The sequence below is a fragment of the Onychomys torridus genome, chromosome 12 (assembly GCF_903995425.1).
Source record: "Onychomys torridus chromosome 12, mOncTor1.1, whole genome shotgun sequence".
NCBI classification, from domain to species: Eukaryota; Metazoa; Chordata; class Mammalia; order Rodentia; family Cricetidae; genus Onychomys; species Onychomys torridus.
Genome location: NC_050454.1, coordinates 17,929,310 through 17,955,375, shown reverse-complemented (window position 1 = coordinate 17,955,375; position 26,066 = coordinate 17,929,310). Strand labels below are relative to the sequence as shown.

General features: G+C 47.7%; 1 protein-coding gene across 1 annotated transcript in view; it reads right to left on the bottom strand.

The window, feature by feature from the left end:
- Positions 1–9,296: 9,296 nt before the first annotated feature.
- The window catches only part of Gpr156 (G protein-coupled receptor 156), a 76,257-nt gene continuing 59,487 nt past the window's right edge, over positions 9,297–26,066 (bottom strand). Inside the window, 4 exon segments of the mRNA XM_036203134.1 lie at positions 9,297–10,840; positions 10,842–11,398; positions 17,614–17,772; positions 24,033–24,269. Of these exon segments, the coding sequence (XP_036059027.1) occupies positions 10,144–10,840; positions 10,842–11,398; positions 17,614–17,772; positions 24,033–24,269 (1,650 nt within the window). The 3' untranslated portion in view covers positions 9,297–10,143.

Genomic DNA, 26,066 nt, shown 5'->3' with positions numbered 1-26,066 from the left:
CACACAGTCAAGAAGCAGGGGAAAGAAAGCTGAAGAGGAAGTGACAAGAGTCCCAGTGTTGCTTTCAATGACATGTCTCCAAGGCCTAACTTCCTTCTGGCTTTACCTGCTAAGGGCACCACCAGCTTCTGACATTACCATGCAGCTCTAGCAAAGCTGTATTCTACTACCAGGTAGCTGGTGAGTGATTCCTGGCCAGGGGCTAGGTCATAACTTGGCTTGGTGTGAGCCGAGATGCAAGATGAGCTCATGGAGGGAGATGGATGTGCATCTGAGATGTGGGGAGGAATTAGGAGGTGGGGAGGTGTCTGCATGACCCGTCACCTTCCCCACCACTTGGAAGCAATGCCAAGGCAAGAGCAGGATGGCCTCCAGCCAGGGTCTGGCAAAGCCTAAAGCTGGAGATGATGGGCAGAATCCCAGAGACCAGAGCCAAGACTCAAAGGATCGCATTAACACTGCTTTGAAAACTTGAAGTATATGATGTCAGGACTCAGGGTATCCCAGGAACTACAGTCATGACCAGAAGGAAGAAATCCTTCCAGTGCATGATTGATCACATTAGCTTCTGATTGAATTCAGGCTGTGATGGTCAAGATCTGCAGCTCCAGGTAACAACATAATCACAAGAAATAAAACATCTGGCCGCATTCTACTAGTATGAGCACCCTTTCCTCAGAGTAAGATAAGAGTGTCTGCTGTGACATCACAGACTGCACCAACGGGCCTGTGTTCTGTTTTAGTGTTTACTATGTTTCATAACAGGAGAAGCCTCAAGATTATCTTGTTACTCACCTTCCTGTGTAGCACAAAATCTAATTGGTCTTAATAATAAAAACCCAGAGCCAAATATTGGGGTAAATGCTGAAAGGTCAGAGTTACCAGCCACTAGAGAGACTTCTCACCTCTAGGAATCCTCCGACAGAAAAGGAGTGAGCTCCTGTCTCCTCCCACCTTATTATTCCTCTCTCTGCCCAGCCATATCACTTCCAGTCTCCACTTCCCTAGTGCTGGGATTAAAGGTGTGTGCGCCCCAAGAACTGGGATCAAAGGCATGAGATCCAAGTGCTGGGATTAAAGACATGAACCTCCACTGCCTTAGCTCTGTTTCTTTTAGACTGGATCAATCTTGTGTAGCCCAGGGTGGCGGCCTTGAACTCTGATCTTTCTGCTTCCTCCTCCCAAGTGCTGGTATTAAAGATGTGTGCCACCATTGGCTGGCTTCTATGGCTGACTGGTGGCCAGCTCCACCCTCTGATCTCCAGGCAAGCTTTATTTGTCGGAACACAAAATATCATACAACACAGATTAGGTTTCCAGCACACACATGGTGGCTCATAGCCATTTGTAACTCTAGTTTCAGGGGATCTGACACCCTCTCAACACCCTCTTCTGACCTCTGTAGGCACCAGTGCCTGTGGTACACATACATTCATGCAGGTAACACTTTTATACACATACATTAAAAAAAAAAAGAACAAACCTGTGTCCAAAAAAAACCAAACCAAACAAACAAACAAACAAAAACAAAAACAAAAAGAGGGAGGGAGGAGGAGAAAAATAAAACCTAACCCAAAACCCTAGAAGGGAGCTAGAGAGATGGCACAATGGCAAAGAATGATCCCTGCTTTTCCAGAGGACCCCAGTGTAGTTCCAGAGCGCCACCCTGGGCAACTCACAAGAGCCTTTAACTGCAGAGATATTAAATGCCCACCCTCTACTGTGGGTTCCTGCACTCACCTTCACGTACTCACACAAGCATAGATAATTACACATAATTCTAAAAACTAGACTTTTCACAGCTGTTTGGCTTCCTTGCCCTTCTGCCTTCTCAGGACCAGAATTCCTTCTGTACAGAAACTCCAGCTCTCACAAGCTGTCTACCATGCTGGTACCTTGACTTCTGATTTCCCAGCCTCCAGAAGCATGAGAAATGGATTTTGTAAGCCCCAGTACGGTAGCTGGTATACAGTAACTCTCACCAAGTGTGTGTTCCACTAAATTTCAGGTAGAGTTTGAGAGAGAGGGGGAAAAAACGCCATCAAATTCCTTTTTCTCTGCTCGGGATAGTCTTGTTACAGACAGTTGGCCCATCTGCAGAATAAACCTTGGAATTTTGATCAAGATCCACTGGGCATCCAGCATCATGGAAGATATGGTGAAAATGCATTGAGAAGTTAAATGCTGTTTGCCACCGAGCCTCCGATAACATTTGAAGAGGCAAGACAGGAGCGTCTGGAAAGTTAACGATGAAGGACTTATATAATAGTCCAAGATCAACAATAGGGCTGCTTTCAGGGGCTATCAGGAGTGTAATATTTATTACCTAATAAATCAGGCTCTACTCGGAAGGGAAGCCACTTCTGGCTAGCGTAGTTCAAAGATAGCCAGGTGGGATGTGCTGTGGAAACAGCAAACCCATTTGAAAAGAGCCAGAAGATTTTCAGTAAACCGAGGTTTTGGGGGCTCAATCCAGAGAGCCTCAGGCCCCAGGTCAGTGAGACTTTGTCCTATAAGAAATGGAGAGCAAGCCAGAAGGAGGCTTCTCAGCCCCGTAGAGATGTGAGCTAGAAGGGATCTCAGCTAATGAGCTGAGATGCCCATTGCATCTACATGCCGCAGGGTTCTTTGTTTGGAGACAGGGTTTCTCTGTGTAGCCCTGGCTGCCCAGGCTGGCCTCAAACTCAGAGATCCTCCAGCTTCTGCCTCTGGGGTTTGAAGGGTGAGCCACCACCGCTGTCAAGTCTTACGGGTCCTTTACTCTGCCTCTTTTCGTGTTAATGGGCTAACGCGGAGGAGGCAGGGGATCAGCTTGAGGTGGCTTGCTTGCTTTAGGAATAACCTGTGCTCAGAATTGAACTTCCTGAAGGGGTTGGAGGGACCAGGCAGGTAGCCTCACAAAGCAGCCTGCCAGCCTCAGGGACGGGGCTCAGTGACTCAGCACAGAGGGTTTTGCAACCGACTGACAGAACCAGACCAGCCGGCCTTTTCTCGGGATACCTCAGGCGTGGCCCTTGCCCTTCTGTGTTGAAATTCCACTCAGTTCTAGAAGCATACTTGTACCATGTGCTCTAGAAGCCGCGTGGGGGGAGTCCAAGAATTACTTAGGAATCTCTAGTGAGACTTCAGTGGGGCTCTGCCTCTAATCGGTCACATGGCTTTCCCTTACCTAACCCCTCCCGGGGAGAGTTTCTTCATCGCCTAGATGATCCCTGCTTTGTAGAGGTAATAGGTATTAAGGGAGACAAGAATTAAATGGCACATAGTAGCTACCCTATATATGGGAGCATATGCATTAACATGCCTGTTTCTGTTGCAAAGTGTAATGTTTCTACAAAGGAAATTACTCATGTGACTTGGCTTCCCTTAAAAAAAAAAAAATCGCATGTCCTGGCTTTTGAACATCATTTCCTTTGGCCCCACCGGGGTCCCCGTGGGAAGTACCCTGGACTGAAAAGTCCGCTGCCTCCAAAGTGGGCTGAAGGAAAGGGTCATCTTCCCGCTGCTGTGTCTATCTGTTCCCACAGGAAGAAACTGAAGACCTCGACAGGGAACTTCAGTGTAAAGCAAGGGAAAGGGGGCTTCTGAATATAAACGAGTGTTTTCTAAACACGGCTCTGAAACATTTTATTGGCCTCTTTTTCTTTTCTTCAGAAAGTCTGCTCTGCTCTGCCTGGTGCTCTCTGATCAGCAGGTACACGAAGGGGCATCAGTTGGAGGCAGTAGGCGAACAGCCCACTATGTGAAGCCTGTTGATGTTGGTCCTGTAGATGGGAGAGTCTTCCAGAAAGTCTTGACTCTTCATTAACAATCATGTTTACTGCATGAAATGGGTGCAGTAAAGAAACCCAAGTAGCCGGCCCGTGGATGAAAAGGGAAATGAGGTGTATTCCAAACTGCCAAGGCTGTTTCTCATGAAAGCAGAGGGAAGCTGGGGGTGGGTCATATATCTCCTGGGTTACATGGGAGCAGGTACCTGGGAGCAAGGGAGCCTGGGAGCTGGTTGGGGGCTTGTGATTAGGGACTGAGGCGCCTATAGACACTACAATCCTATGTTAATGGAGGAGCCACAGGTCCCTTTTGCCAGAGAGGAGGAGAATGATTTCTTTTTACCAAGTGGGAACTTTCTTCAAGTCCCTGAGGGAAGGCTGGCTTTGTCTAAACGCTGGACCCTGGGAAAAGGAATTTCTTGGGGGACCTGACATTTATAATGCTTGCCAGGTCAGGCAGGCAGGGTTAGCACTGTTTCTACATGTTAGCTAACCCTATCAGATAGGCGTTACTGTCGCAGTTTATACCTGGGGACACTGAGCCACAAAGAGGTTGCACATCTTGCTGAAAGCCACATGACACTATTCCAGGCAGTGAAGCAAGGACAATTATTTATTTATTTATTTATTTGTTTGTTTGTTTATTTATTTATTTATGTCTGAAAGTTAATGAAGAGGAAGCCCATTTAAAGTGTCTCTTTTTCCTTTTCTTTTTTTGGTTTTTTGTCTGAGACAGGGTTTCTCTTGTGTAGCTTTGGCGCCTTTCTGGGAACTCACTCTGTAGCCCAGGCTGGCCTTAAACTCACAGAGATCCGCCTGCCTCTGCCTCCCGAGTGCTGGGGTTAAAGGCGTGCGCCACCACCGACCGGTCCTTTTCCTTTCTTTTTTCTTTTTTTTTTTTTTTATAAAAAAAACAACATTTTATTTTATTTTTTATTTGCATTGGTTTGAGGGTGTCAGATCCCCTCCAACTAGAGTTACTACAGACAGTTGTGAGCTGTCATGTAGGGGTTGGAAATTAAATCTGGGTGTTCTGGAAGAACAGCTACTGATCTTAAATCCTGAGCCATCTCTCCAGCCCCCTTTTTCTTTTTTAAACATAGCAACTTTTAAAAGCATAAAATTGTACTCTTTAAATTGTTTTTACTATTTGTTTGTGTTTGTGTATGTGTGTATATGTGTATGTGTATTTGTGTGTATTTGTGCATGTGTGTGTTTGTGTATGTGTATATGTGTTTGTGTGTATTTGTATAGTGTGTGTTTGTGTGTATTTGTGTTTGTGTGCATGTATGTGTGTGTTTGTATATGTGTATATATGTGTATGTGTGTTTGTATGTGTTTATGTGTATTTTGTGTGTTTGTGTATATGTTTGTATGTGTGTGTGTATATGTGTGTTTGTGTGTATTTGTGTGTGTGTTTGTGTATTTGTGCATATGTGTGTTTATATGTGTGTTTGTGTGTATTTGTGTATATGTGTGTATGTATGTGTGTTTGTGTTTGTGTTTGTGTGTTATGTGTGTTTGTGTATGTGTGTGTTTGTGTTTGTTTTATGTGTGTTTGTATGTGTGTGTGTTTGTGTGTATGTATATATATGTGTATGTGTTTGTGTGTATATGTGTATGTGTGTTTGTATGTGTGTGTTTATGTGTGTGTGTATGTATGTGTGTGTGTATATATATGTGTGTGTTTATGTGCGTGCGTGTGTGAGTACACACCCGCCACAGCACTTGTGTGGAGGTCAGAGGAGAAAACCTGAGTCAGTTGCTTCTCTCCTGCCCACAGACTTTAAGGACTGACTTGTCACAGGCTTGGCCACACTGTCTTCTCCTATTGTGCCATCTCACCAGCATAATCACCTTCTTTTGATAAAGGGCAGACACCACAGGGGATAAGGCTGAGGTAAGTCAGCAACACCGTGTCCCTTACACAGCAGGTGGGGCGCCTGAGTCCCGCCTCCCAGGTGACCTCTCTCTCGGAGCTGCCTTGCTGGTGTCACTGCTCTTTGTCACTTTCCTTGATTGATTTCTCTTGACAAATATTTGCAGAGCAGCTACCCTGAGGAGGAAATGGTGCAGAGCTTGGGAGCCACCAAGACAACTACAACACGCTCCAGCCTGGTGACGCTCACAGTCTGGAGGGGGAAATGGAGACATAAACAGATGATCACATACTCTCTGGACAGAACAAGGGCATCTCAGCCTTGCTTCCCCCCAGTCAACCTCCCCCCATCTCCGCTGGGAGCCAAAGCCAGCATACTTGTCTAGAGGAGGGGCAATTGCCAGGAATGGTCTACCAAGCAAGCCGCTGAGCCTGGTGCCTCCATTTTCTGCTCTTCCTCCTCCACGGCGCAGCCCTCTCGCCTCTCTCTGTTCTCTGGACTTCTCTTCCTTCTTTTTGCTTTTTCTCCTAGTTCCCTAGAGGCCACCATAGGGCCTTCACCAAGCACCCATCTCAGGAAACCCTGACCCAGACCTGGGAAACTCACAACAGGTATTTTGCCTTACTATGTGATGTTGGTATTTCCTATCTCTCCGCCACATCTGGAGATGTTCCCCTCTTCAAATGCAGTTGTCTGAGGAAGAGGAGGATGAGATCAGGGAAAATCCAGAGAGATCTGAGTAGGTGTGGTGCCAGAGGTTATGGAAATCAGGCCTGTGGGCAAGGGAGTGCTGTCTGGAGCAACTCCACGCAGATGCCCATATCTTCCTCAGGTCAACAGATGTCCTGGAAATATCGTCTGATGCCATAACAAGTCCAGGAAGCAAGACTCTCCAAGAGAAGATTTTGATCAAAAGAGCTTCCTTGTTTCTGTCCCAGTATCCTCTCTCACCCTTCCCTGAGAGATCTAAATTACTGTCATTTCAGAATTCAGTCACTTCTGGGTCTGGGAGTGATGTGAGTTCATGCTCTTAATGCATTGGGAGGCAGCGAAGCCAGATGACTGATTGTCCCCCTTCCTAGCTCTGTTCTTGGCTCAGAGCAAGGTCTTTCTGCCTTTGCTACCTTGCCCTCCCCTGTTTTCTCCATTTACCTCCTCACAAAGCTGCCCATCGGCCATTTACTGGATTCTCCCCTGGACAAACCTCTCTGAGGTCTACTGTCAGGGTGGGACAAACAGGAGGAAGATGTGCTCGGTGCTTTTGGGGAACTTGCAGTCCATGGGTGAAACACATGTAAATGGGGCTTTGTACCACTTTGGAAGTGATGCAGTTCTTTTCAAAATCATGTCTTGGGGCTGGAGAGATGGCTCAGTGGTTAACAGCTCTTGCGGGGAACTAAGGTTCAATTCTCAGCACTCGCCTACTGGCTCACAAATGTCTGTAACTCCAGTTCCAGGGGGTCTAATGCCCTCTTTTGACCTCCATGGGCACTGCATGTATGTGGTATGAAAACACAGGTGCAGGCAAACCACTTCATACACATAAACAATTCTTCAAAAAAGTGTTTTAAGTTCTAAAAAAAGCCATGCCTCCTACATGGGATGGCTTTCTTTCTCTTCCTGGAACTCAGAGGGGTCCAAGTTGATTCCTTTAAGGAAAGGGGGCTTGGGACAACTCAGAAGATAAGGGCAGATCTTTGTTGTAAAGACACCTGCAGCCCCAAGATTTTCAATCAGCAGAAACCATATTGTGGGGGCAGAGTTGGGCCTGGCGCTATGCCTAGCCTTAGGACCAGCAGTGACATAGTGCGGTGACAGCATCAGAGACAATGTTGACTTCTGAAGGATTTCTCTGCCCCATTTACTGACTCTTCTTCAAGAAAGTAGCCAAGAACTTGCCAAGAGCAACAACAGCGTATTCGTCCCTCCATGGATCCTACCACCAACTGGCTGCTCTTGGGTAGAAGCTTCTGGAGACTCTGTGGGTGCGGGGAAGAGGTTGTGTGGTACAGAGGGTTGAATGATGGGTCTGGAGGCAGTATTTTGGAATAGGCTGCCATGATGCTTTGCATATAACATTTGAACCAAATTATAAATAGGGAACACTTAACACAGACTTTTCACCTTTTCAGTCAGGCCTAGTATAGTTTACAAAGTCATTAGCAAAATGCATTAATTGAAGCCTCTGAAACCAAGGCCAAAACACAGGCCAGGAAACATCCTTCCCGTTCAAGCAGAGGACTAGTCAGTTCCATTTGGGCACCTCAACCTTGAAAGGCAAACTGTTCACACAGTGCATGTAGTGGGTGGGTGGGGAGACTTTAGAAAAGGATGGGGCTGTAGAAGGGCTGGACTTACAGGGCTGGGGGTCTAGAAGCAGAGTGAGAAGGTTAGGGCGCTTGGTTGTGAATCCTCAGGTCCTGCATAAGGAACAGAGGGCTGCTAGTGGTAGCATATTGGGAGGAGGGGAGGTAAGGATAAGCCCAGCCAGAGACCCGACCAGGTGGGAGGAGTCTGGGGGGGGTCTTCACTGTTTCCTCCACCCACTAGAGGGGATGTTTTTGGGATAAGGACCTGTACAGAGAGATCGTCAGAGAGTCTATTACAAATGGAAGTTTGCAAAAAGTTGTACATGGAACTGTCAGAGCCTGACTGCAGTTCTGTATTTTACCTTCTTCCAGTGGCTTGGTCTTCCCCAGGCTCCTCCTCCCCAGTGCAAGACTACAACTTTAGAAGAGACTTATGTCGAGGGCCATTCCTCTTTTATTAAGGTACACTTGGTCATCATACAAACAACACACAGGGAAACTACAGCCCTCTACACACAATAAATTATGAAATTGGTACTGAACAGTAGACAGCAGAAGATGTGGTCCTGTCAGCAGGGCCTCCGTGGCTAAGCACCTGGAGGCTCATGAGGTGTCAGCAGGCCCTGAGAGTCCGTGATACTTCTGTGAGATGTTTAGTGTCAAATGCCACCCCACCAAACCCGAGCTCCTTCACAACACCCACATGCAGCGCAGATGCAGATGCAGTACGGCAGCACAGGCAGTAGCTGACGGGTTAAGTGACCATCAAAGTGTCAGTGGGAGGTGGGTTCCTGGGACTCACTCTTTACCATCTCCGTGGATCCCCTGGAACTGCAGGTATGCCCCAGAAGTGGGAAGAGGGGGTGAAGAACCCGGTTTTGTCCTTTGAGACTGCAAGGTGAGCACATCTTGGAAGCTCACTGCCTTGTTTAGCTTTCTCCTAAATCTTGCCTGCCACTTCCAGAAGAAGGAATAGAGAGGTGCATCCCTGGGGAAACCCATCAAGCATCAGCAGTGTGTGCAAATTCCCCACTAGTCACTTGCCAGCATTACGGTGTTGATTTCTCCAAGCCCAATGGTCCCTAGCTCAGAAATAATTTTATAAGGTTAACTAGGAACTACTAAAATTTGGGATGGCCAAGTACTAAGCCAGACTCAGGTGAAAATTTCACTACCTGTTGCCTTCTTTTCTTCCTTTCTTTCCTTATTTATTTTTATTTTTTTAGACAGAGTCTCTCTACACAGCCCTGGTTGTCTTGGAACTCATTCCACAGACCAGGTCGGCCTCCAACTCACAGAGATCCTCCTGCTTTTGCCTCCTGAGTGCTGGGATTAAAGGTGTGCGCCACCATGCCTGGCCCTTCATTTCTTCTTTTCTATTCCCCCATTTTTGTTTCTAGGTTTATGTATCTTTGGTGGTCATGGAACCTCAATCACACTCAAAGTACTTCTTGACCAGCAAGTCTCCAAACCCATGTGCAATGTGCTTCAGTAGAACACTGTGCTACTGAGAGAGAGCAGGGGACAGGGTCCAGGGACTATTGAGCCCAGGAAAGCAACCCGAGAAGCCTGTGAGCACATACATGTTAGGAAACTGTTGGGGATCATGGTAAGTGTCATGATGGCGGGTGGACAAGAAGAAATGGAGTAGGAAGTGCTGGTCTGACTTGAACCGTAAGTTGGAACCCCGAAGAGTGATGCTTACCGCCATCAGCAGAAAGCAGGTCACTCTTCCCATGAGTTGGAGGGATAAAGGTGTAGGCTTATTTACCTGGCAGGTCTGCTCACTGAAATGCTAGTTTGATGGGTCACAGTGGTTCTGCAGAATTCTCCCACCCATTTCCCCATCTTTCTGTCCATCCAGCTAGCTAGCCACTTGGTATACATTCAGAGTTTCATAGAATACAGGCGGAGCTGAATGGACAACTCTGCCTGCTCATGTAGCACCTCAGTCCCTCACCAGAGCTCCTCACAGTAATGCTGAGGTAGTAGCCGGATGGGCAATGCCCTTCCATTCATAGATCAAAAAGTCCTCAAAGTAAGAATGAACACAGCAGAAACACAGTCGAGGCTGGTCAAGGCATGGTGCTGATCTGGTCCTCAAAGACTGAGCTCTGGCTCTCTTCCCGTGATCCCTGTTTCTGTGGGACCCAGACTGAGCTCTGTGTCCAGCCCCACTGCTTCTCACACTAGTGTGGGCTTCAAGTCATCTTTGAAGTTCACAACAGGCTTGGAGCGGGCCCACATCTTTTCCCAGGATGCTAGTCCTTGAGCTTGCTCAAGGTCGCTATCTGATGTATCACTGTCACTGGAGTCCAAAGAGCTCTGGAAGCAGAGTTCACAGTAGGGCCTGTGGCAGCGGCAGAAAAACTCATCTGAGCTGCTGGACTCACTGTCAAGGTTGTAGCAGCCAGAAGAAGAGGAAGGACAGCCAGGGGACGTTAGGAGTCGAGGCTGACGCTGCCTGGGCAGACCTGGTGAAGAGGGTAGGCATGGAACAGCAGTGAGACCGGCCCCCTGAGGCTCGGACTGGCCTCGTTTGCTACCCTCCAGGGTACTCCGTCTCCGATGAGGATCTGAGAGCGGTGACGGTATTACGGAAGAGGACCTTGGTATCTTGGACCTTGCATTTTGGTGGTCCAGCGTAAGGCTGTCCCGGCTCTGCACAACCAGCCCGCTTTGTGCACCAGAGACAGCCGTCCTATTTGCCTGATGCCCCATATTGAGGGCCACAGAGCCAGGGAAGTGGAAGCGAGCCCGCTGGGCTGCCCGTCGCCTCCTCACCACGTATGGGCTGAAACCCAGTTTAGATGGGGACAACTTCCGGGGGCTGCAGGAAGCGGTGCTCTTCCGAAGCTGCTGGGAACAAGGTAGTGGGGTAAAGGGGAGCCTCGGCACCCAGGTCCAGCTCTTGGAGGACTTCCTGAAGCTTCTCCCTGACCACTGAACTGACCCGAGGTAGCCTCTCTGGGAGTTCCTCTGAGTTCCTCTGCTTGGGCCTATGGGATTCACAGCCCACTCCATCTGCCACGAAACTCTGCCTGGGGGCCATGGGTCCCTGGTCTCCCCTTTCTGGATCCTCGCATTGTTCAGCCTGTGGCTTCCGGCTGCAACCCGTGTCTGCATGATCACAAAACTGTTTCAAAGTCACGTTGTCCTTTTGGTCTGGGGAGGGACTGGTGTCCCTTTTAGATGCCCCAGGGCTCTGCTTTTGCTGGGAGGCCACCGAGGCGTGTAGGGAGTCCTCAGCAGCTGCTACACTAACAGCATTCTCAGAGGCAGCAGGGTGCTCTGAAGGTCCCTCATCTGCCAGCCCATGGGCAGAGGCTGCAGCAGCCCACTCTGGGGAGTCATAGGTGCACTCGGAAGACATCAGCTTCACTAGCTTCTCCTTGGCGTTGTTGACTTGTTCTTGCAGGCTTTCAATTACTGCGTTTTTCTGTGGAATAAAAGCAAGACCATCACATCAACAAAAGATGCTGGCTTCTAAAGGCCTTCCATGGTGGAAAATGTGACATTGGAGACCCTGCCTAAATCCCAGTTCTTCCAGTGGACTGGTTGGTGCGCCTTACGATTGGAGGTGGGACTTACATGGGGTGAAATGATGCATGCCAAGTGTTCAGCACAGTGATGGCTATGTGGCGCCCAGGAAAGGACTGTAAGAGGTATTGTTACTATGGGCTCCCTTCCCAGTCCCTGACTGTGTACTGCTGTCTGTGAGGATGAAGGGGCCTAGTCTCAAGGCTTGCTGGTAGCTGCACCATGGTCGGTCTCATTTTCCCAAGCTCCAAGAGGGGCAGGTTCCTCTGTAGGACGCCATGCTGAACAGTGTTTGGGATTGTTCAGCTCTGGTTTTTCACCCTTGTGCAAACCACAGATGAATCCTAAGCTGAACTCCAGGGATGACAAACGAGAAAACAAATGTTTTGCCTCTTGTAAAACAGCCTGGAAAAGAGGAAGGATAAGGAGTAGGCGGACATTCCTGGGACAACTGTTCATACCTAAGCTAAGCAAGCCAATGAGAATTGCAAAGTTGGTTTCAACACCTCCTTGGAAGTGGCAGGGTCTCCTGGTGTGATAGGCCTAAGTGACCAACTGGCTATCAACAGCTCTTAAGAAGTGTGTGCATAAGCATTATTGTAGCTTAACATGAAATAAGAGAAAGAATGACAGGTGGGATTACATCAAGGTAAAGGTCTACTGAACAGCACAGAAAACAATCAACACAATGTGATGACCAATAGAACCAGAGAAGACGTTTGTCATCAACTCATCTACAGAGGGTCAGTATGTATGCAGAATACATAAAGAACTAAAAAATAAAAAAAACAAAAAAACAAAAACAAAAACAAAGAAAGGCCCGGTGGTGGCGCATGACTTTAATCCTAGCACTGGGGAGGCAGAGCAAGGTGGATCTCTTTGAGTTCAAGGCCAGCCTGGGATACAGAGCGAGATCCAGGAAAGGCACAAAGGTACACAGAGAAACCCTGTCTCGAAACAAACAAACAAAAAGAATTTAAAAATCTCAACTTCAAGGATTCAAGGAGTCCAATTTTAAAATGGATGGATGAGCTAAATAGGTACTTATCAAAAGAAGAAATACAGTGGCCAATAAATATATGGAAAGATACTCAACATATTTATCCATAATGGGAATACAAAAGTCAAAATCACATGAGAAGTAACCTTATTCAGTTAGGATGTCTATGATTAAACATGCTGGTGAGGGCCGGGCAGTGGTGGTACACATCTTTAATCCCAGCACTCAGGAGGCAGAGCCAGGTGGATCTCTGTGAGTTTGAGGTCAGCCTGGGCTACCAAGTGAGTTCCAGGAAAGGCACAAAACTACACAGAGAAACCCTGTCTCGAAAAACCAAACCAAACCAAAACAAAACAAAACAAATGCTGGTGAGGATGTAGAGAGCACAGTACCATTCATTATACAGTGTTGGTGGGAATGAAATTAGTACAGCTACTTTGGAAGTCAAGATGGAGATTTTTCAAAAAAATTAAAAATATATGATCCAGCTATACCAGTCCTGAGAAGGTAGATATCCAAAGGAAATGAAATCCGGACAAAGAGTTATCCCCCCTATCCATGTTTGTTACAGCACTGTCTATAAAACACAAAGGCTAGAACCAGCTGAGGTGCCCATCAACAGAAGGTTTAACAAAGAAAATACAATATGTATCAATAGAGTATTATTCAACTATGAAGTAGAACGAAACCTTGTCATTTGCAGAAAAATGGGTGGAACTTTGGGGCATCGTGTTAAGTGAAATAAGCCAGACCCAGTCAAATATTTCATGTTTTTTTTTCCCTCATGTGTAGATACAAAAACAACAATGACCTAAAAGTAGAAAATAAGCTATTAGGAACTAAGAAGGAAGTGGGGTGGAATGGGGAGAGAAGTAAGGTGGAGGAGAGAGTGTGGATGGCTATGATCAAGGCATACTTGTATGCATGCCCAGAAATATCACAATGAGTCCCATTAATTTCCAGATTAATGTGATAATATTAGAAAAGAATTAATATAGAAGCTTAACGCAGAGAGCTTGATTAAGTAGCTCCAGAACACAGTGCAGAAGGTGAAGGAGGCTGGGGCAGCTCAGCCACTAAGATACTGTTCCCTGTGCAGATGTTAGTGAACAAAGAGGCTGTGTCCCAGAGGGCAGGCAGGTGACAGCTGCAGAAATGTGCCTGTCCTAATGGCAAGCTGGGAGGTAGGAAGCAGATATGGGTGTGAGCTGGTGGTGGGTGTCTGGGCATACCTGCCCTCTTGCCTTTGTGGACCGTAGCAGTGAGCTGTTCTAGCTCAGACCGCATTCGTTGGAGAGTTCTATGCTCAAGGCAGCAGGGCAGTGACAAGAGTCTCACGAGGAGTGGATGAACTGGGGTGGATGACATGGACTGTGGGGAATATAGTACGGCAAGCGTTGGGTTCCAGCAAGATCTGTCTGGATGACACAATACTACCCTTGTGGCTGCCTTCCTGTTCAGGAGCCGAGGACCAGTGCTGGGACACCCTTATATCATGCCCTGGAAACAAAAGAATGGACTTTGTCTTACAATAATAAATAACCCAGCCTGCCCATGGACTGAGCCTAGGCTTGCCTATCCAATTACATGGAAAAGCTGGCCAGAAATGATTCTTTTTGGTTTTGAGACAGGGTATCCCAGCTGGTCTAAACTCACTTTGTAGCCCAAGCTGGCTTCAGATTCATGGCAATCCTCCTGCTTTGATTCCTAAGCATTGAGATTGCAGGCATGTGCCACCACACCTGGTCAGAAACGACCACTTAAGGGGGCACTGCATTGAGTAAAACCTTCCAATAAACTTGCAGTGACCCTGCAAGGCCCCCATCCCTGGGCAAAACCAGGAGGTGGTACTTAGTGGTGCTGGCTCTCCTGTTTTCCTGATGGCTTAGTCTGCTTCCTTTCCATCCGAAGAGGGTCCAAGCCCAGTGAGAGACTAGGGGAGCAGGTGGAAGGGACTTTCAGAGGACTTCCCATCCTCCAGGTCTCCCTTCCCCTCCTGAAGAGTGATAAGTCTGGCTGTGGTTGGTGAGTGGAGACCACCCAGAATGGAGCCCATGAGTAAGAGGGGAACACTCAGGCTCCTTGTGCTACATGGGATGTGTCAGGTGGCTCTCAAGTCCTCACAAGATAACCATGGTGGCTGCTCAGTAGGAACTTGGTTCCTTTCTTCCTCCTTCAGCACCCATTCCTGAAACCCACCCTCCATGTCTTCATGCCAGCCTCAGCAGGCAGGAAGATGCCATAGCTGATGACCACACTTTAAGGGTGAAACTTTCTTTATGCCTTGTCTGCAAATGGCTTTGAGTGTAGGAAACTCTTGTGAACCTCCAGCTGGGAAGAATACCCTCCTCCAAGCTAACCAAACGTCTGAAGCCTGCTGGCTACAGATTTAGAAACATCAATGTAAACAGTCAACTTCCCTTCTTACACAAAGGGAAGCAAGACTGGGTTTTCACCATGGCTCCATGTTAATTAGAGGCATGGTGGTGAGTTCCTGCAACAGCGAGTCCAAAATCTGACCCCTTGCGGCAGCAGCTTTAAAATGAATTCTTATATTTTTGGTTGTGAGCCTAGCCTTTAACGGCTGAGCCATCTCTCCAGCCCTAAAATGAATTCTTAAGTCATTATTTTGGTCCATGGCAGGAAGCAAAATGTCCACGTCTCACTTCTCTAGTACCAGGAAGAAAAGGAGACAGCAGCTTCCTCCACTGCAGAGCATGGAAGGGAAGGTTGTCAGTATGAGGGGACAGTCTGTCCACTGCTCTCATGCGCACATAAGATGTGGTGTGAGGGCAAGAATGAGAAGAGCTGGTTGGGATGGTGCATGCCTGTGGTTCTAGTACTTGGGGAACTGAGGCAGGAGGATCACAGTTTGATGGCAACCTGGGTTACAGAGACACTGTCTCAAAAAACAAAAACAAACAAGGAAAAAAAAAAACCAAGATGCAAATGAGAAGCTGGGCTGTCAGATCATGGGAACTACAAAGGGGGGGTCCAGTGAGCTCAGCCCAAACCCTGGCTGGAAATGTAAGGAAGGGGCAGGGCTGGCACCCGGGATACTGAGCAAACCATCCCTTGGCTGCCCACCTCTGGTCTCCAGGCCTGGCTGCTGGCTCTCAGGCCCGTTTTTACGGAAGATGCTCAGGCATAGTCAGTGTGACAACAGCAGCTTTTTGCTGTTTGGGCACTTGTACCTGCTAAGGGCTCTTGCCCTGCAGACTCGGGGGTTTCTTTTGGAAAGAGCACATCCAGCCCCTGCGTGGGAAACGGGAGCATGGCAGAAGTCCAATAAGCTGCTCAAAAAATTACCATACGTCTAAAGAGTCCGTTCCAGTCCATTTGGCTATTCCAGGGTTAGCTGATTGTAAATGAAAACCATCCTGCTGGGTCTAGCCAAGTTTCTGACCTTCTGTTTATTGGGGGAAACATTTCTTTAAAGATTGTACAGACTACCAGAGGCAGGGCTACTGCCCTGCCAGGTGGAGAGAAATTGCCTTTGAAACAATGTCCAGAATGTTTAATAAATGGAGAGGAAAAGGAGAGGTTTCTCTGATGGATAAAGAAGACCCGGAGTGGAGGGTATATTGTGGGAGGCCAGAGAAGCAGGGCCCAGGGGTGCTGGCCAGGCTTGGCCCATCATGAGGGTGCATGTAAGGTTTCTCCCACACTGTCCTCTCATAGCGCTGTTCATGTTCAGGACATGACATAGTCCCTTTATCAAAAAACAAGTTTGGTTTCCCTAATAGCAAAAACTCAGGTATGTTTTTCAAATATATATATATATATATATATATATGATTTAATTTGTGTCAAAATACTTACTAATTCATTTGCCTGGGCCCTGTGCTGCCTTCTTTTTTTTTTTTTTTTTTTTCAAGACAGGGTTTCTCTGTAGCTTTGGAGTCTGTCCTGGACTAGCTCTGTAGACCAGGCTGGCCTCAAACTCACAGAGATCCACCTGGGATTACAGGCGTGCACCATCACCGCCTGGCTGCCCCTGTGCTGCTTTCTTATGGAGCACAGTCCTCAGGTTTTTCAAGCCCACCTTATGCTTGTCTGGGAGAGGGGCCAGTTCTGGTTCAAGTACAGATTAAAGAAGGGCTGGGGCACCCAAGCTGCCTTGATGCTGTGGTGACCTTCAGAGACCCTCATTCACCACCCCCCCTCACATCTGTAGACACATCTGAAAATGCTGGGCAATGAGAAGGTTGGGGTGACACGGAGAGGCCCCATCAGACCTTGGACACAACGCATGGCTGTATGTAAAGAATGTTCACAGGGATCCTAATGTCTACTAGAGCTCAGGGGCTTTCCAAAGTTGTTCCCTCTGTAGGGATTTTTTTTCCCTTCTTTTACTCTTTACCTAGCCAGTTGTTCTTCATCATTAGCCTTCATTCAGAGCCCTTCCTGACTCTTCCGCTGTGTTCCTTTCCCTCCCTCCCCAAGCCATTATTCTCATTTATCATCCTGATCGATTCTTTCTTGACTCTCATCATAATTTCACATTTTTCTTCTCTGGTTTTAGAGCTAGAGTCTCATGTAGCTCAGAGTGACCTTGAACTCCCTAGGTGATCTGAGGATGACCTTGAACTTCTCTTGCCTTCACTTTTTGAGCGCTGGAACTGTAGGCAGATGTCACCACACCCGGTTTAGTAGTTTCGGGATGAACGCCAGGGCTTTGTACATGCTAGATAAGCATTCTTTCAGTTACATTTCATCTCCAGTCTCTCCTATCACAGTTTATGATGAAATGTTTACTTAATCAATATCCATTTGTTCCACTTGACTGCAAACTCCATAAGGTCAGGAACCAAGTTGGTCTTGTTCATCAACCTGGAGCACAATGACTCAGTCTACACCTGTCTGTTGCATGAGTGAGATGGATGAGGGTCACGGGGTGATGGTGAGGTTTTGTTTGCTCTTGGGGAAATTAGAAGAATGACTGGGACAGAGAATGTTGGCAATGAGAACATGTGGGGCCGTGAAGACATGCATGGGCCATGAGATCGTAAGGGGCCATGAGGGCATGAGGGATCATGAGGGCATGTGGAATTGCTCCCACAGGGCTGGAGTTCCTCCCAGGGAGCCTGCTAGGCAAGGTGGAGCTTACTTACTTCTGTGAGGAGCCTCTCCATGCAGCTCTTCTCGTCCCTCAAGTGGCAGTTCTGGTCCTCATCAGCTTGGCTGTGGAGGCTTTTGCTAGGGCTGCTGAAATATTTGGCCATTCGTCTGAAGGTTTGATTTTCTCCTTCAAATGCCTTCCATTGCTTCAGCTGTTAGTCCAAAGAACACACGTTATTTATTTAATTACACACCCAGAAATACTTGCCTTGCTCTTTCTCATAAATACAAAGGGACGACACTGGCACTAATACACATATGCATGAGCTATTTACTCCTTAAAATGCCATTTGCTCTGCAGTGCTCATAGGGAGCAATGACAGAAAACATGGAGGGTGTTAAGGTTTCATGCTTTAAAAGTGCCCGAGAATAAGACAGAACATGGTACAGAACAGCCTCTCTGTTGTCAAGGTGTCAAAGGAAATCAGAGCAAAGACATGTCTAGGGCAGTGTCCTAAGGCTCTTGGTTGGGAGCCGACTAAACAATAATGTATCTATGAAGCTGTTTCTAGTCACATGTTGTTTTTCTTCATCATTTTTCAGGGGTTGAGGAGTGATGCATTTCCAGCAATTGGGAGCCCAGTTCATTGTTGGAGGCTTTCTAACCCAAATGAGTGACCACAGAGCAAATTAAAACCAACAGGTCTCAATAAATACAACAGAATGTCAGGTCTGACACACGATCGTATTTTCCAACAGGGAAAGTGGGTAGGAGGAGCGTGACTTTTCCAAGGTCACACATCACTTTTGACAGCTATAACCAGGACCTTGGATTCTCATGTAACTGATGAAGAGACAGAATGTTGGGGGGGGGGCAAAAATGGTGGGGGCATGGGCTGGCCAACTTTCATAGTGGCAGATGTGACCTAGAATATTCTTAGACAGGAATCTGCTGCAGAATTGCCAGGACGCTGTGTCTATCTAAGGAGTACCAAAGATGTGAAGGACAGGGGACCTCAGCAGTAGAGGCAGAGACCTCTTACCCTCCACAATGTCACTACCCCTATTGGAGCCATATTGGCACAGCTGTCAAGGACCAGCTCAACATAGGCATAAGGCCATATCTAGCCTTGGGTTCATATCCCCTAAGCTGGTGGAACCAAGGCACCCTTTGACCATAGCCCACCAATCCCTTTTAGTTCCTTCTTTCTGAAGATCCTGGTCCTCAAGACTCTTTGCATTATCTGAGATATCTATAATTGATCCTCAAGGATCAAGATACTTCCTCCAAAGGATCTGCAAATTTTTGTTTCTGGCCTCTGGGTTATGTGGACGCTGTAGGATGTGTTAAGACTCCTCACATCTCTTCCTTGTCTCTGAGTCCTTGGAACTGGTTGACTGTTATCTAAGATGGCAAACGGAATTTTGTGATGGTGATGTTAAGGTTTGGGGATGGAAAGATTATTCTGGATTATTCAGGTAGGCCCATTGTCAGTACAAGAGTCCATATAAGAGAGGAGGAAGAGGAGGAAGAGGAGGAGGAGGAGGAGGCTGAGGAGGAGGAGAAGAAGAGCCAGAGAAGAAGATGAGGGTAAAGAGAGAGGAGGAGGGATGGCCATGAAGAGCCCCCCCCCACTATGGGTCAGAAAGGGAAGGGATGAGCATGAACTAAAGAAGGCAGGAAGCCTCTAGAAGCTGGAAAAGCCAAGAAATGGGTTCTCTCCTTGTCTGAAGAAAAATAAATGCAGATCTATGGATACCTTAGTTATAGTCAAATAAGACCCATTTCAGACATCTGCCCAACAGAACTGCAAGACTGTGGTGGTTTGAAAGAAAATGGGCCCCCAGAAGGAGTGGCACTATTAAGAGGTGTGGCCTTGTTGGAGGAAGTGTGTCACTGTGGGGGCGGGCTTTGAGGTCTCTTTCTCAAGCTTCACTCAATGTGACAGTCGACTTCCTGTTGCCTCTGAGTCAAGATAAAGGACTCTTGGGTCCAGCACCACATCTGCCTGCATGCTGCCATGCTCCCTGTCATGATGATAATGGACTGAACCTCTGAAACTGTAGGCGAACCAGCCCAATGAAATGTTTTCTTTATAAGCATTGCTGTGGTCATGGTGTCTCTTCACAGCAATAAAAACCCTAATTGAGACGAAGACAATGCATTTGTTTTGTTTAAAGCTGTTGGCGATTATTACAGCAGCCACAGGATACTAGAACCAGTGGGAATCCATGTGGCATCAGGCCACACCGTGCTTCTAGAAGCCCACAGAACTGCCTCTCTGGTCTCTGACTTCTCACCTTATTTCTATTTCAAAAGTAGCAGAGAGGCTGGAGAGATGGCTCAGTAGTTAAAAGCACTGGCTGCTCTTCTAGAGGCCTCCAGTTCGGTTCCCAGCACCTACATGCTGGCTCACAACTGTCTGTAACTCCAGTTCCAGGGGATCTGGTGTCCTCTTTTGGCCTCTGTGGGCACCAAGAATACACATGGTGCAAAGATATACATGCAGGCACATAAAAATTAATGAAAAATAAAATTAATTTAAAAAATTGCTAAGAGTGGGCCAGCAAGATGGCACAGTGGGTAAGGGTGCTTGCCTCTAGGTCTGGTGACCTGGGTTCAATCCCAGGAACCCCCATCATGAAAGGAGAGACCAATTCCTCCTGCAAGCTGTCTTCTGACCTCCCTCCATCCATGCACCACGGCATACACATATACACACATGTGTCCATGCTTACACACAAATAAAAGTGTTTTTTTTTTGTTTGTTTGTTTGCTTTTTTTTTTTTTTTTTCCAGAGCTGAGGACCAAACCCAGGGTCTTGAGTGCTCTACCACTGAGCTAAATCCCCAACCCCTAAAAGTGCTTTTAAAATATAATAAAACGAAAAGAGTAAAGTCTGGCTGTTCCTTCTTTGGCGCTCTTCCCACTCTTGGGAATTCTTTCTCATTTTCTGTCTTACTCCATCCGCTTGCTGAGTTTCTCTCAAGACTGACCTCCAACGTCCATTTGCCATGAAGCTGCCCCGAGCGCTAGCAAAGTCTGGGGCAGCTTCCAAAACACGGATTTTTATTCCTCTTATGTCTGCTTCCCTCCAGACTTAAAGAGGGGAAGGGCCGCCCTGTGCATCACTGCCTGTCCCTGCCATCTAATATGTGACCAGAAGATACCCGAATAAATGAAGGATGGTTTTCTTTACAGTTCTCCAGGCTTGTGGGCACAAGGTAAAGGGGACAAATCCTAAGTGTGTCATGGATGCGGGGCTGGAAGAGAAAATGTCCTCGGAATTTTGCTTTTCGGAATGGAATGGAAGGGTAGGGGGATGGGTCACACTCAGGTCACAAAAGCAGGGGTTGGCTGGTGGCTGGCTGGTGGCTGGCTGGTGGCTGGCTGGCGATGACCTCAGCGCTTGGCATCAGCTACACCCAGGCATTTCCTGAGAGCTGTGTACAAGCTTCTTGGTTCCCTTGCCAACAGTCGCTGCACCCTGCTGTCCAGCGCCGCCTAGAGACCCTTCCGGGTCACAGCAGCTCTGAAGGCTCCGGCTAGCCCAGTACTCACCTCCCTGCAGCCTTCCTCCGATCCTCCCTCCTCTGACTCCCCCTGGGACACCTTCCCTAAGGTGCTCAGCTGTCTCACGGCCCTGGGGACACAGCGCTAGCCTCACAGGGGAAGACGTGCTTCCACTAAACATGTCTGAGCTCAGAGGACAAATCAATTGAGAGAGAGAGAGACAGAGACAGAGACAGAGACAGAGAGACAGAGAGACAGAGAGAGACAGAGACAGAGACAGAGAGAGACAGAGAAACATATGATGAGAGGTAGGTTAGCACAGTTAGCAACTGTAGGTAAATTCTGGGAGACAGATGTTCATCTGTCCATCCCAGCTGCAGAGGATTCAAAGGCCAGAGGAAGCAGAAATCCTGCAGCTGAGTCTCGGGACGCAAGGGTAAGAGAGCAGAGCAGAAACACCAACTAGGACCATCCAGGGAGGTGTAGATCCCCTCCATTTTCGGAGGGCGTGTTGCTCAAATCAGAAAGCCTTGACTTCCGAGTTCCTGGGTGGTTAGTATCTTCCCTCCCTCCCTCCCTTCCTTCTCCCCCCCTCCCTCTCTCTCCACTATTCGCTATGAACTCTGCCCCCTAGTTAGACCTATTCTTTATATTTTTTTATTTAGTGACTTATAAATATAATTATCTGTCGTTTGCTTCCTTAGTTTGTTAGCTCAATATTTTGTAGTGTCTAAATTGCCTATTCAATGCTTCATTTCAACTTAAGCATCATTTTTCATCCTTATTCGATATTTCATTATCTAAGACTAGATTCCTGACTTTGTGGTTTGTTTTTGTTGAAATGAGGCAATGTCCTTGGAATCCTGTTGACCAAGCAAAATAAATATCTTGGAACCTTTTCAACTGTCGAAGAAGGCATCGTCACCAAACCTTCAGATATGTGTTCTCCTTTGTGTCCCTGGGTTCTCCTTAAGAATTCTTTTCCCAGGTGGTGATGGTCCCCACTTTTTAATCCCAGCTCAGGAGGCAGAGGCAGGTGGATCTCTTGTGAGATCAAGGCTGGCCTGGTCTACAGAGAGAGTTCCAGGGCTACAAAGAGAAACCCTGTTTCTCAAACAAAAAAAAACAAACAAGAAAAAAAGAAAAGAAAAGAAAAAAAAAAAAAGAAAACAAAACAAAAACAAAAACCTCTCCTGAGTGTATACCCTTACACGGAAGGAGCTACGGTCTCCTAGTGTAATAAATATATTTTATTGATCACAACTGACTGCCTTCACACCAGACATTACATATATTCAAGGCAGAAAGAAGATAAAAAGGGATATGCCAACAGTGTCTATCCCCCCCCCCCCCCCCCCAGGACAGCACAGCATTTCTCAGAAGCCTTCCAGGAAACCTCGGTGTTCCGGGGATATCTCTGGCTATACAGGCTGACAAATGCTTAGTTCTTTCATAGGCAAGAAAGGAAAGAAGTGGCATAAAAGCCTAGGCTACCCCAAAGTTTCTCCTCAGCTCGGCATCTCCCAGGGAGGAGGGACCCAGACAATGAGCCTCCACTCTTAATGGCCTTCTCCAGCCATTCTTGAGTTGAATGTTCTTACAACATTAAGATGTTGCAAAGTCCCTCCAGTTTGTGGCACAAAAGCTGCACCCAGCCTTAGCAGCTCATGTAGACTCCCCCACCCCTATTTGTTTATTGGAATGTTTGGTTGAGAATTAGCAAGCAGGAAGAGCCTGATGTGTCAAGCTGAGCTGGCTCTAAGTTGACTGTAACCTTGACAGTCAACTGTGGGACGAGCCAGTAGTTTCACCTGGGGAAGGGATTCAGCATGGGGGGGGGGAGCCTCAGGGGGAAGAAAGGAAGAGCCAGAGGGGGAAAAAAGCATCTAGTGGCTAGGTCATTAACGTGATAGATGAGGAGACGCTGTAGCCATCAGCTCAGAAGGAGCACCAAAGTTTTCCTCCTGGATTTAAGGATTTCTTCACCTCTTCTCTCCTTGCCAAGATGTTTTTTCTGCTTCTAGCACCTCCATTATTTATTTGATTTTATTCTTAACCTCTGTAATAGGAAATACATTTTAATTTCTCTCTCTCTCTCTCTCTCTCTCTCTCTCTCTCTCTCTCTCTCTGTGTGTGTGTGTGTGTGTGTGTGTGTGTGTGTTTTGAGGCAGGGTTTCTCTGTTTAACCCTGGCTGTCTTGGAACTCACTCTGTAGACCAGGCTGGCCTCAAACTCACAGAGATCCTCCTGCCTCTGCTTCCTGAGTGCTGGGATTAAAGGTGTGTGTCACCACTGCCTGGCTAATCTCTCCCTTTTGTAAAGACTCTGTTTCCATCCAATAAAAAAGGAAAATCTCACTGTGTAGTTGAGGATGACCTGATTCTCCTGCCTTTATCTTCCAGGTGTTGGGATTACAGGGGTGCATCACCACACCTAGCTAGGGTAACCATCCCACTTCATGAAATTCTAAGCAGAAATTTCTCTATGAACCTGCAATCCCAAATTAGAAAGGAAAAGGTATTTCTTCTTTTTTGAGCTGAGGATCGAACCCAGGGCCTTGCGCTTGTTAGGCAAGTGCTCTACCACTGAGCTAAATCCCCAACCCTAGGTATTTCTTTTTGAGGTTAGCCTGGCCTACAGAGAAGTTTCAGAGCTACATAGTGAGAAGAAAAAAAAAAAAAGAAGAAGATATACTCTCTTGGAAAAAAAAAATCTCAAGGACCGAAGGGGCATGAAATAGAGCAGAGTGGGAGCTGGTGGGAAGCAGGGGTGCGGTCACCTCAAGGAACTGGTCCTGCCACTGGTAGCCCTCTTTGGCCTGATTGGGGAGCGGAGCTGTCTTCTCCTAAGCATTGAGGAGGTACAGAGATAGCCCTTCTTCTGACCACCATAATTTCAGGGAAAGTAAAATGACCTGTCATACTCCGTGAAGAACCCTGCAGAGCACTCCAACCATACCTGGGGGAGGAACACACAGCAGTTCACGGTGGTTGTGCAAATGAAGATCCCTCCAGAGGTGAGTCCAAAGACTAGATTAGGCCAGGAGTGCAAGTATCTGGTGAGCACGAAAATTAGCCCGGCCGTGAGTAACAGGAGGTTGACTCCGACCATGACGGTCAAGGACTGGTTCACTGGAGGAGAGCTGACATGGTTGGTCAGGCCGGCCAGGTAAGCACCATACAGCAGCAGCAGCCCCTGCAGGAGGAGCAGGGACCAGAGACACAGGTCAGAGCGGCAGGGTTGGGGCCAGGGTCCTTTCATCGGTAACACTGGGCTGTGAGCTTCCACTAAGATGCAACACAAGAAACCAGGAGATGAGTCCTCCTTATACCTTTGGGTTCTGAGTGCTACTTCCATCTTTCACTGAGAATGAGTTTATCCGAGACGGGCAAACAAGTCATCAGATAATATGGGCGAAGGCACAGAGCCTTATGTAGGTGGATAGGTGTCCCCCAGACAGGGCAGTGGGCACTAGGAAGAGAGGAGAGCCAGCTCCTGCTGGGTGTGTGTGTGTGTGTGTGTGTGTGTGTGTGTGTGTGTGTGTGTGTGTGTGTAGGAGGCCTGCTACCTATCCATTATGGCTTGGCAATGAGTGAGGCTGAGTGGCACACGGGAACTGAAAGGGACCTATGGTCCGAATGTCCAGCCCTATGCTACAGTAGCAGGGCAGTGCCAGGGGCGGAAGAGGATTATTGTTTGTTTTTCCAGGGAGCTCAAAGGCACCATCTGCTTGCCAGGCTCTGCACCTGCAAGACTGCATCCACAGGGAAGAACAGAACACTGTTTTCTGTTCGACACAAAGGAACTCCATAGGTTGCCCGTGGCTCTGTGCAGTGGGGGTCCTTGGGAGATGAAAGATGGAAAAAGAGGAGAACAAAGGTAGGCTGGGACCCCAGCAAGAGTGAGGGGAGGCACAGGCAGCAGGTGCTGTATGGGAACTGCTTTGGGACACACACACACACTCCCCACTCCCACCCCCGACTCTACCAACAAGGAACTGGGGCCCAGCTTTTTCCCTCTCTTCACAAACATGAACCTGTCCTCCCGGTTCTCATTTGTACTGCGGAGGGGAGAAAATGGCATGGTATCCGAGGGCACCGCCTTCCTCAGAGGCAGCTGCGCATATCCAGATGTCAAAGCTTTCCTGTCATTTTCTGCACACACTAGTCTTTCTGACTTGCTCAAAGTACAACACAACAAACCATTGCCACCAAGGACATTCACAGCCCAGCATGATGGGTGACCAGGCATCCCAGCACTGGTGAGGCTGAGGCAGGAGGATTGCCATGAGTTTTCAGGACAATTTGGGCCATGTGGTGAGACTAAAAAAAGAAAACCATAGCAATAACTACATGAGGACAGCGGTAGCAGAGTCGAGGGCTTGGCTGGTAGAGAGAGGAGAGGAGAGCAAGTCACACCCTGTTCCTAACTGGAATGTGTAGATGCCATCGGGTACAAGGTGAGGCCGAGCCAAGGAAAGTCAGGCCAGGTGTCCCGCTGACTCTGAGATCACATGACCTGGCCCACTCCACCTGCAGGCAGGCTCTAAGGGGTGACTTTGGAAGCTTTGGCTCTGCTAGAGGGGAAGGAATCAGTGTGGCAGAGGTACTCCTCACACCCAACGTCCCAATTGGGGGTACAGGGCCAAACCCAGTCACCATCGGCTCTTCACTGAGAAGATGGACATAAGTAAGAGGCCAGTGGGGCCTGTCTCCCGGGTAACTGATGCCTTTGAGTGGCATCCAGAGGTGCATGCATCGTTATTGAGTTTGTTTTGTTTTTGTTTTTGTTTTGTCTTGTTTTTGTTTTTTAAGACAAGGTTTCTCTGTGTTGTTTTGGTGCCTATCCTGGGTCTCCCTCCATAGACCAGGCTGGCCTCAAACTCACAGAGATCTGCCTGCCTCTGCTTCCCTAGTGCTGGCATTACAGGCGTGTGCCACCACTGCCCGGCCATTATTTGTTTTACAGAAGGTGAATAAAATGAACTCTGTG